Source organism: Asparagus officinalis, chromosome 8, assembly GCF_001876935.1.
Source record: "Asparagus officinalis chromosome 8, Aspof.V1, whole genome shotgun sequence".
Classification (NCBI taxonomy): Eukaryota; Viridiplantae; Streptophyta; class Magnoliopsida; order Asparagales; family Asparagaceae; genus Asparagus; species Asparagus officinalis.
This window is the reverse complement of record NC_033801.1, coordinates 11539261-11551271: the sequence shown is the minus strand read 5'-3', so window position 1 is coordinate 11551271 and position 12011 is coordinate 11539261. Positions and strand designations below refer to the sequence as shown.

General features: G+C 35.7%; 1 protein-coding gene across 1 annotated transcript in view; it reads left to right on the top strand.

Annotated features, from left to right (window-relative positions):
- LOC109819403 (regulator of telomere elongation helicase 1 homolog) overlaps window positions 300–12011 on the top strand; it is a 36970-nt gene continuing 25258 nt past the window's right edge. Inside the window, 14 exon segments of the mRNA XM_020385115.1 lie at window positions 300–521; window positions 2817–3169; window positions 3717–3856; window positions 4010–4091; window positions 5134–5284; window positions 5558–5720; window positions 7265–7441; window positions 7654–7778; window positions 7915–7960; window positions 9192–9333; window positions 9453–9607; window positions 9717–9808; window positions 9874–9984; window positions 10132–10200. Of these exon segments, the coding sequence (XP_020240704.1) occupies window positions 420–521; window positions 2817–3169; window positions 3717–3856; window positions 4010–4091; window positions 5134–5284; window positions 5558–5720; window positions 7265–7441; window positions 7654–7778; window positions 7915–7960; window positions 9192–9333; window positions 9453–9607; window positions 9717–9808; window positions 9874–9984; window positions 10132–10200 (1908 nt within the window). The 5' untranslated portion in view covers window positions 300–419.

The following is a 12011-nucleotide window of genomic DNA, read 5'->3' as shown; positions in this document are numbered from 1 at the left end:
TAGGATAGATTAAGATATAAATAAAATATTCAAAATAGTGAAGGGTAATATTGACCATTGAAAATTAGGATTTGATTATAGATAAGGTAGTTCAAACTATAAAGGGGTATATTTGTCTAAAAAAGATTTTCCGAACTCGTGCTTTTAAAGGGAGTATGATAAGTTTCAAAAATGGTTTGTTTTAAAAATTTGTCCTTTTTTTTAACCGTGCAGCCTTCCGGAGCCTCAGCCGGTTCGGGCTGCGAAACAGCACTCTACCCGACAATCCGGATGCGAATACCAAAAGTACCCTTTTTAGGCGGGAAGGTTGTAGAGCCCCAAAGTCTCCCGGTCCGCATTGCCCCCTTCTCCAAAAAGCTTCCTAGGGTTTCTCCGATCGCCGACTGATCTCTCTCAAAAACCCTAGAAATCAGTCGGAGATGCCTATCTACAAGATTCGAGGGATCAATGTAGATTTCCCCTTCGAAGCGTACGATTGCCAGATCATCTACATGGAAAAGGTCATCCAATCTCTCCAAGAGGTACCATTATCTTGATCTTTCTCTTTAAATCCATCGCGTTTTAGAGTCTGTTAGGTTAAAAACCTTAATTTGGACCGAAAAGGCCCAGCGTTTGTTCCTCAATTCGTTTGAAAGATCTCCAAATCGATATAATCAGCTAATTAGTTTTTTGCTAATTATAGTTTTACTGTTTAAGATCATAAAAAATTGTATTTTAATTCGTTTGCTCTGTGTTTCGTGTCCCTTGGTGAAGTAGCAAAATTTCATCACTTTTTGCTTATGATGAACTGAAGCAGTTCTTGTTCTTTCGTTTTTGATTGCTTAAACATAAAAATGTCACGTTGCATGTCACGTTTTTGATTGCTTAAGCATAACTATGTTGATTTTTTGTCTGAATGTAAGATAATTAACCTGTTGTCTAACAAATTATTTATCATCTTGTAAGGTAAACCTGCAACGTGACTTACTGATTATGCTCAATCACACACATTGTTATTCAGTTAATTTTTGAAGCAATATCTCAAAGTTCTAAAAAGGAGGATTTTTGTAAATAGACCCTTTCACAAAATGAATTATTATTTTTGACCTACTATCAAAATAATTACCATTTTCAACCTAGTTTTAGCCACATCAGCTTCGTGCTCTTTAAAAAAAATTGTTCACTAACTCTATGGTATCGCCAAGCCCGTGGGCTTTGTTTGCGTAGGTAAACTCTATGGAATTGGCAACCCCATAGAGTTTGTTTCTTATAGCAAAACTCTATAGGATTGACAATCCTGTACAATTATACTTAGCCGCAAACTGCAATTTTGCAGCCTGCGGCTTCACCTTATTACATATACATTGTATTCGCACCGAAACCTAGATCACGATCCATAATATCACCCAAAACATATGCAATACAAGAATATACTCAATCATAAAATTAGTATCTCCCTTGTATCAATCCAAACACAAACCAGAAACACACAATCCAAATATGATACATAATTCAAATCTCATATCATACATGTAAAACTGACCTTTGACCTAGTACCTAACCCTTACTTTTACATCATTTATTCTAACTTTTCCTTTCTAAATTACATACAATTTCTCAAAAACCCATTTCAATCCCTAAATTAGAAAGAAATACAAATTTTTTAAATCAATTATAAAAAAACTCCACCATTTCAATTTTGTTACTTTTACATCATTTTCCCTAATTTTTCATTTCTCACTTACATACAAATTTTCAAAAAATCCAAATATCAATCCAAATTATAAACTAAAATGAGCAATTGGGGATGAAATAGATGGCAATATGTGAAAAATAAGGAAACACAAAAAAATTTAAAGAAATTACCAAAAATATGTAAAAACCCTAGAAATGAACTCCGACGAACTCCAGCGAGAGCACGGCAAGGAGGAGTTGGTGGCGGCAGGAGATGGTCAGTGGAAGTGGTCGGAGACGGAGTTGTGATTGGAGTAGTTGGATGGGTAAAAAAACCCTAGGGCTTGGGAGAGAGAGGGAACTGTTGGGGAGAGAGAAGAATGACTGTGTGTGAGGGAGAGAGAGCGGGCTGGGGTTTTATAAAAAAAAAATCAGCTGGCGGGGGGTTTTATATAACAAAAAGTCCACGAGATTCCCAGTCCCGTGGACTTTGAAAAATAGCTGAACTCTCTGTAAAAACACAGGACTAATAGTCCTGTGTTTTTGGCAGAGAGTTGTTGCTGGCTACCGCATGTCTATGAGGTTAGCAATCCTGTGGATTTTATTTACATATAAAAGTGCATGAGATTGGCAATCCCGTGTACTTTAATTGTGTATTAAACTACACGGGATCTGAAATCCCATATAGATTGATGTACAGTTAAACTATATAGGATTCCCAATCCCGTATACTTTATAACCATTTTTTTCAGAATCGACCTAGTTCCAGATGAGGTGGCCGAAACTAGGTCGAAAATGATTGATATTTTCATAACAGGTCAAAAATGATAAATACTTGTGTGAAAGGGTCTATTTTGAGAATTTCTCCTTCTAAAAATATAATTTCAGAACTATTGTATATTTTCTTTCATATTTCAAATGCGATATTTTGTGTGTTCCTATCTTCGTAGAGATGCATTATTTCATTAGAAATTAGAGGTCTTAATTTATTATTTTCTTTGGGTTATGATTGGTTGCTCATTCAACGGCTTTCAAATTGAAAATGTTAAAGGTTATGATCAAGTCTAGCGCACACCCCCACCCACACAAACAGACACACGATAAATTTTGTTTGCTGTTCACTGCTTTAGATAGATTAATGGGTCTTGTTCTTATCATTCCAGAGATGTAATGCTTTATTAGAGAGTCCAACTGGAACCGGAAAAACTCTGTGCCTTTTGTGTGCTACACTGGCATGGAGGAAGAGTCTAGGTGACTTCTTGACCAGTGCAGATCAAGACAGGAGCTGGGCTTCTGGAAGTCAGCACTCAAATGAAGAGAAGGGCTGGTTTTCTGGAAGTCAGCATTCAAATGAAGAGAAGGGCTGGTTTTCTGGAAGTCAGAGTTCTGGAAGCCAGCAGCCTGACAGTCTATCCATGGAGCTTCCACGATCAAAATATCCTGTAATTGTATATACTTCTCGCACTCACAGCCAGCTGAAGCAGGTTATCAGAGAATTAAAAACAAGCAATTACAGGTTAATTTCCACACAGTAGCTCTTTCTCCTGCATCAGATATACAAGCAAACACTATATTGTCATTTTGACCTTTTCCTTTATAAATTATTCATATTCTCATAATCTTCATTATGGATTCAGCGATCAGTGGATGCAAAATTAATATCCTAAGGATTCGCAAGGTCTGATGTTATTATGCAAGTTCTTTCCTATTCATCTCCTAGGAATCTTGATATAGACCTTTTTATTTATTAACCTCTCCTCTCAAAATTTTTCCATGATTTCATTTTTATTTCCTCTTTATCACAAAAATCTAACAGTTAATATTTTGTTAGGCTTTTCAAGTTTTATCTGAGGGAAGCCATTTTGCTTGTGTTATTTTTGTTTGAATCCATTATTTTTCCTTATTGATTTGGTTTCTAAACATTTATAATTAGTACTGCATTCCATCAGTGTGTGTCAATTATATTGTATATATCCTCTATATTATTGCAAAAGTAGGTTGTTGTTGTATAAATTCTTGAATCTTTGATGCTAATTTAGCTAATAACTCATTCAAGAACACAGGCCCAAAATGTCGATACTGGGATCTCGAGAGCAGATGTGCATTCACGATCAAGTGCAAGAGATTCGTGGCAAAGCACAAAATAATGCTTGTCATACCCTATGCAAGAAACGTAAATGCCGTCATCAAACTCAAGTGTCTGGTACTGCTGATACCCAAACTCTTTGTATTTAATAAATTATTCTCTTTTGCTCATTTATTTGTGCTGTTTTTGACATGTTACACTCTTCTATCAAGTTCTCAAGCTTCTGCTTAAGTGATCTTTTGATATGACCTGACTTATAAATTCTTGCAGAGTTTATGAAGAAAAACCATGAACTTGGGAATGAGCCCTTTGACATTGAAGACTTGGTTAAGATCGGACGAACAAAGGGGCCGTAGGTTCTTATGCCTCTTGCATATTTCTTTCAGGGATTTTCTCATAAGGGATCTGCAGATCTTCTTTAATTGTAAAAACGCTTAAATATTCATATTTCTAAATTAAACCCCCTAATCCCTTAAGTTGTTAAAAAATAATCTTAATTAGACTTAAGGTGGGTTCTTTTTTCCCCCGAAACCACATTAACAATGGGGTCATTTTAGAGAAACCACCTTTCATTTTCAATTTGAACCACCTTTAAAGTGGACATTTGTTCCAATCAACCACCTCCTTGCCAAATCTTCACCAATAAACCAAAAAGAACCTTAGAAAATGCAAGTTTAAGGTATGTGGCTTGTATTTTAACTAGACCTAAACATAAATATAGTAACATGTCTTGAATGTGAGTTTTAAGGGTATTTTGGATTTTCGGTGAAAATTTTGACTTAGAGGTGGTTCATTAGAACAAAAAACCACTTTAAAATTGGTTTACATATAAATCAAAAATGAAAGATGCTTTTTGTAAAATAACTCTATTTTAAGGTGGTTTCTAGGAAAAAGCCCTAGATTTAACTGTACTTGCTCAATTTTTACTGTTACCCATTAGCATAATTTTATCTTTGCACCATTGTGACCTTGATAGGGGGGGAGGGGGGAGGATTTGGGAAACTCAAAAACAGAGAGAGATTGGGAAAGAATAGTTATGGGAGAGAGACAGAGAATGACAAAGAGAAAGCGAGGGAAAACATCACTAATATGGGCATTGATGTAATTTTACCAAGATGGTTAAAGAGTTAACATACCACAATAATTTTTTTGGACGGGATCCGCCCAGTGATGTTTCTTAAAAAAAACTCGAGATTGGAGGCTCTAGTTTAGAAATGTGAGAATTTGAGGGTCTAATTTAAAATTAAAGAGTTCAAGGCGGGGGGGGGGGGGGGTTTGTCTATATGACAAAAACCCATATTTCTATTGTTATGCTATAATGTTTCGTAGAAGTCTACACTCACAATCATGAAATTTGTTACTCTGCACATTTGAAAGTATTATCTTTCTTGCAGATGCCCTTATTACATATCGAGAGAACTTCATAAGGCTGTTGACATTTTGTTTGCCCCTTACAATTATCTCATTGATCCTGGAAACCGGCGTTCTCTATCAGGCATCAACTGGAAAAATTCTGTACTTATATTTGATGAAGCGCACAATCTGGTAATAAAGTTCAAGGCTATTGTCAATTCCAATCTGTGATGTCGTTGTACTTTTATGGTTTTTGATTTCATATAATTTTAAATTGTTTATATCCTCAGAGCTTGTTCATCATGTTATTGATCAGGTTACATCTGCTGAAATTTGCTTCTTATTAGTTGTTATGTTCTATCTAGCTACATAGTATATATAGGTTGTCGTGGTATGAGATTTATGAATTTCTCTTAGTGATTGAGTTTACCTACTTATAATGGATCTGTCACACATCTTATACAGGAGGGCATATGTGCAGATGCAGCTTCCTTTGACTTGCCTTCAGCTTCTCTGAATGCTTGTATCTCTGAAGCAAAGCAATGTGTGGACCTTTGTTTAAAGAGGAGGGTGATTGATAAATCAAGTGATAAGCAGCATGATCCAGATAATTATGCCATTCTTAGTGGTTAACTACACCTCATAGCTGATAATTGTACTTTCTTGTTTGGTAGTTAGTATTGCTTTATATTTGTGTTCTTAACCTCTAGAGAGCAATGAGTTTTTATAGTGTTCTTTTATACCTTTGTTTATTTTTGGATTTAAGGTAGAATTATGGTTTCTGTTTGATTATATATCTACTTGTTTTACTACTTAGTAAATATAACTTTCAGGACTGGCTTGAAAACAACTATTTATTGCTAGACAAAATATGCTTCCATTAAGGGGGATACTTATCTGGACTAGCCGAGCAACAAGCTTTTTTGATGTCATATAATGGAATCTTGTAGTTCTGCTCCGTCCTTTTTTCTATAGTGGGTTTTGATCTGCTTTTTGTTGATTTCCGATTAGTTTTCCATATTTCAATCATATTGCTTAGAATTCCTTGTTGGTACCTTAAGATAATGCATTGTAATTCGATATAAGCGTTCATTTAATTACCCAAGCATTTGTGCCATTTCCATTGTTATAAAAATCATGCAAAAGCTCGACTTATATCATCTTCATATTACTGCTTTTGGTATGTTTTAGCCCTCACTTCAAGATTTAAAAGATTTATATGCTTTACATATAAACTCTTGTGTTGATGTTGATTGTTCTCATTAAGATTTCTGCACTAACACTTTTTTCGTTTCTTTACTATGCAAAATTAATTTCGGGTCCCCCCTTTTTTCCCCTTTTAGTGCCTTGTACGCCCCCCCTGCGGGACCCGTCCCATATCTAGGAAAACTTGGCTTTTTAGCCACTAAATTCCGTAAGGCCTGCTAAAGCCTAAGCTCTGTCTTGCCGTTTCGCTCCCACATCGTTTTACACACGGTTCGCCATTTCTTTTCATTCTCTTTATCTCTCACTCTTTCTTTTGGATCAGTATATGTTCCTTCATACTTGCATGTTCCTTTCTATATGTTAGCCTTCAGAACAATTATATGCAAAAGGGAAATCAGGTCAAGTGAAGAAGTCTCTGTAATGTTAACTTTGTTGCAAGAATTGATCATACTTCTCTCATTCTGTAATAACCTTGAATTCAAAATTTGCAATTTGTATACTGATATAATTTTCTTGATTAATGAACATCAGTTTGTAGTATTTTAAGCAATGCTGCAGCTGGTAGGCCTACATTTGTTGACAGGAGTATCTCCCTTAGTTATACTGTAATACAGGTTGCTTGATGTTATTTCTGGTTATATTGTTTTAATCATAAAATTATAACTTAAATGTTTCTTAAAATCTGGTAATTCAATGTTGTTATTATTGTAATGTATAAACATATGGCTAACAGGACTTGAAAATTTCTTATACAATAGACATCTTCATTTCTTTAAGAAATTTTCAGATGTTTGTATATGATACTTGATTTTCCTTAGAATAGTTACAAATTCTGGAATTGCACTTGTAAATGGTTGAAATAATGCTTTGCAGATTGCATACAGCTCATAGTTAATTTGTTCTAGATTGTTTCTGATTAACTTTCAATTTAACTGTTTGTGCATTACCAACAATAACTTTTTGCAGCCCTTCTGTTGAAGCTGGAGAAACGAGTTACTGAAATTACCATTGATTCTAAGGAATTGGGCTTTACTCGACCTGGGCATTATATTTATGAATTCCTTTCTGATCTGAATATCACACATAAGACGGCCAATATGCTTATTGATACAATTGATAATGCTGCTCTGCTTCTAGAAGAGGGTATGGCATCCCATTGAAAGTGCTATTGTTGTCCTCTTATGCTATTTCTTGATCTTAAAAAAAATTCTGACTTCAAAACATGTCATGCTTCTTGATGGAACGGAATTTTCTTATTATGATCTTTGAGAAAATTTGTATTCCCCCCTTCTTTAGTGTTATCATCTAAGAAATCCTTATGAGTAGTAGTCTATACTGTTCCTTGTCCATATCAGGAAATGTAAGTGGCAATGGCTTACCAATTAAAACAAAGGGAACGATATGCAGATTAGAGAGCATCAGGGATATTCTTAATATTATCTTCAGGGACGGTGGTAAAGGGCATGCAAAGTTTTATCGTGTAAGTAGGGGTCCTTCTGAGTTCTCATTTTTTTTTGCTGATTTGAACCTTGTAGTAGCACAATGCTATATGGTTCATATTTTTGGACCTTAAACTTCGACATTTTGTAAGCTCCCAAAACATTGTTTATTTGCAGTTTCATGTGCAAGAATCCAAGTCGAGTCCCATAGATTCCGTGAAAGGTAATGACACTGTTTTCTGAAGTCCAAAATGTTTTGTATTTTTTAAGTCAGTTGCTTGTTTCATTGGAGAAGCACTGGTAGTAAGGATTAATTACTAACTCTTTTTGTTTTTCTCTTCCCGCTGTTACCACAACGTTTCCCGTGTTATTTTATAGCTCAATTCTAGAATATTATGTCAAGGAACAGCGAATTTTGTGTCTTTTTTCATTACATCATCTACAATTTCAGTTTTTTTTTAATTTTTAAACGTCCATCTAAGTTGTAAAATTTACTGCATACTACTGTTGACTTAAGTTTCAAGATTTGCTGGGGGCATATGTACATAAAGTATGAGAACGAGCTTTGTGTTTACATATTGCTAGCAGACCGATCTGGCCTCTTGTTTTTAATTGTTCATAAACTTGTTTTTAAGTTTTTGTAATCTTCATGTGGTTCATATATAAAGTCTTTTTGTCTCCCTTTTATTAAACCTAAGGCACTCTGCAAGTACGATATTTTCATTGGAATATACAATGTCTAAACATGTTGATCATTTTAGCTTGTGATTGGAAATGGTATTTGAAGAAACTCCAGTAGTGTCAGAGTTTTAAGTGAAACTGTCTCTTTTATTATGTTGGGAAATTTCCGGGAATGACTGCTCACTGGCACTGCATTGCTTGTCTTCCTTGATGCATGAGGAATATATTACCCTAACATGTTCCAGCAGTTTAAAATCCTGTCATAAAGTGTAATCCTATTCCAGCTCTTTTATGCTAACCACTAATTAGTTCCTATGAGAACACCATGGCAATTGCCGGTCAATGGTCATGCTTGCCACTTTTTCAGTCCATCTCTGTCACCCTTAGTGTAATAATAAATCCCTCTAAACACTCATTTAAGGTAACAACTCAAAGGTTTTACAATCTAAAGTATAATTTTGTACCTCTTCATCGAATTATTTACTTTCTTGCATATTTATCTATTAAATTATGAGTCATTCTGTTTGCATGTTTCATGCTATTCTTTCCTCATATGCAAGTATATATAGCCTTGCAAATTGAAATTTGAATGCATATCATTTTGCCATCTAATGCTAAAGTTGCTGCATATTCATATCATTTGACCAAGCTTGTGATACTAAAATTTCTTTTGACACATTCTTGTTTTTCATACTCAAATGACGCTTGAAATAGGCACAAAACTTTTGTATAGAACTCTCAGAAATAATTTTCTTCGCGTTGTTAACATGTAGGCAAAGCATCACGGATGCTCAGTTGGTGGTGCTTTAATCCAGGACTTGCCATGCAAGAATTCATAACGATGGGTGTGGGATCTATCCTGTTGACATCTGGCACTTTGTCTCCTCTGGACTCATTGGCATTGGAACTTAACTTGTAAGTCAAATCTCATTTCTGTTTCCTTTCCTTTTCATTTCTATTTTCTTTTCCCTTCAAAACATGTAGCGAGCCTGATTTTCTTTTGATCTCTCTCTCTCTCTCTCTTTCCTTCAAAGAGAGTTTCCAGTCAGACTGGAGAACCCTCATGTCATATCTCCTGATCAAGTTTGGGTTGGTGTTGTACCTAGTGGCCCATCTGGCTATTCGTTTAATTCTTCATACAGAACTCGTGATTCTCTAGAATATAAGCAAGAGCTTGGCAATGCCATTGGTAGGTAATGAAAGTTTCTGGAAAAAGTTTAATTGTTGTGATTATCTACTTATCATGTCTCTTGATCCATAAGTGTTTCATGGTTTTTATCTGTGTGACTGTACTGCAGTTAATTTTTCCCGTATAGTGCCTGATGGATTACTGGTGTTCTTCCCTTCTTACTACCTGATGGATCAGTGCATTAGTTGCTGGAAACACATGGTAAGGGAGCCTCATAGCTTTGTCCGTACTCCTTTGTTCTGAACAGATTTAGATTCTTTCTGCAGAGCCATGCAAGCTCCACAGATTTCAGTACAATATGGGAAAGGATTTGTAAGAATAAACAACCAGTTGTAGAGCCTAAAGCCAGTCAGCAGCTCTTCCCAGATGCTATCTGAGTTTTTTCCGCTCCCCCCTTTTCTCATAGTATTCTTGTACCTATTATTCTTCTTTCCGCGTGCTTCAATGATTTGCACGAGTGCTGTTAGAATCTTTTGTACTTCGTCTTCGTTTTTGCTAATATTTCAGGCTGACTCTTTTTGCAGGATTTTGAGGCTAAACTGCGCGACAGTGCTACTTCTGGGGCAATCTTTTTTGCTGTCTGTCGTGGCAAAGTCAGTTTCATTTTAAAATATGCCAGCATTATTGCCATTTTTCTGCACGCTATGTTAAGTATTGTTATGTAGTTATGTTTAGAGTTTGGAAAGATAGGGGTTTTATTATCAAATCAAATATCACGTTTAGCCCATTTCATGTTTCTCTGTTCTTTTGATCCCTAGCTGTGTGCAATTCATTTTATAAAAACCATAGAAGACACTTTTTCCAACACCTTATATTAGAATCTGAGATAAATTTTGTCTTGTTCCTGAGAAATGGAAAAAGTTGGAGGCAATCATATATAGTATGTTGTGTGTTAGTTTAAGTTCACTCCTTCATTGTAATCAAAGAATTTGAGCATTAAGATACCTATTTGATTCATCAAAATACTTCTCTCAGGTTGAGACATTATAAACTTCTACTCATGCATTTGTAAGTGACCACACCTTAATCAAAATGTCCATCTCAATATCTGAAGACAGAACAAAACTAACTTATGCTTCAAACTTTATGTTCTTACGGGGGGGGGGGGGGGGAGGGGGGGACCTGTATACAACTAAAGGAAGTCACACATAGGAAATGTTAATATTTTTCTTCTTCTTCATCACTCCGAAGACTTTTCTGACAACATGGGGTCAGTTAGGGTGAAAGGAACGACTAAAATTAACAAAATTTTACAAGTGTCTGTGAAAGTTCTACTCTAGAAAATTATGACTATGAACATGAGAGAGGCTTGCCTTAAATCCTAGAAGTTAACATGCTGTTAGGAAAACCTACTTTCTAGTCATCTTATTTTAGTCATGGTTTTTTTACATATTTACTCCACAACCTTCCACACTTCAATGTTCCAAAGAACTACTCTCAAGATCGTTGTATTTGTGTACCCTCCAAATGAGATTGGGGCCACAACTAACTAGAGGGATTGAATAATAAGTTCCCACGTGATCCAGGTTGACACACATGATGAGTTGGGTGTCAACTGTTGGAATATGGAAAATGTGAGGTACAATTGTAAATGGCCTTATGTGGTTGTTTTGCGTGGTTTGAGGAAATAGAATGATACATTGCCTTGGGGACGCGATACCATTTTACTTCTAAGATGAATACTATCCCTAAAGCGAACACATCCTTTTTTAAAAGGAGAAGTTGAAGGATACCCCTTGGGTTTAATTATCTTATGCACAAAAGAGGCAGGTTTATCTACCTGCCAATTGGTTATCGGGTTCTATGACATGTCCCTTTCTTCTCTTAGTTATCTGTACAAAAATTTGCACCTAATAGTGGAGGTTTATTTTCTTCTGACAACTGATTGTATTCAATCAATCTTTCATGGAGCTTCTTACCCTGGGTCACGTCCCTTCACTGATTGATACGAGTTGCCGTGCGAGCACCTTTGATCGCGGAATTATCAAAGGTGGGTTGAGAAGAGGATGACACCGTGCGAGCACCTTTGATCGCGGAATTATCAAAGGTGGGTTGAGAAGAGGATGACAGAAACACAAGCAAAATTCAGTATATGGCGAAGGGCGGAATTATCAAAGGTGGGTTGAGAAGAGGATGACAGAAACACAAGCAAAATTCAGTATATGGCGAAGGAAATTACCTTCTTTAGATTATGAGTATGAAAAGATTACAATCTCTCTCACAATCACTAGAATCGAGAACAAACTCTCAATTCTCACTAAACCCTAATACAATGATTAGAATCTCTCTCAGAATCTATCTGATTCTATCTGATTGTATCTGATTGTTTAGAAACCCTAAAACAATCCTTTATATAGGTGTACAAACGTGGATGGTAATTTGGTAAATAACCAGACCTAAAACC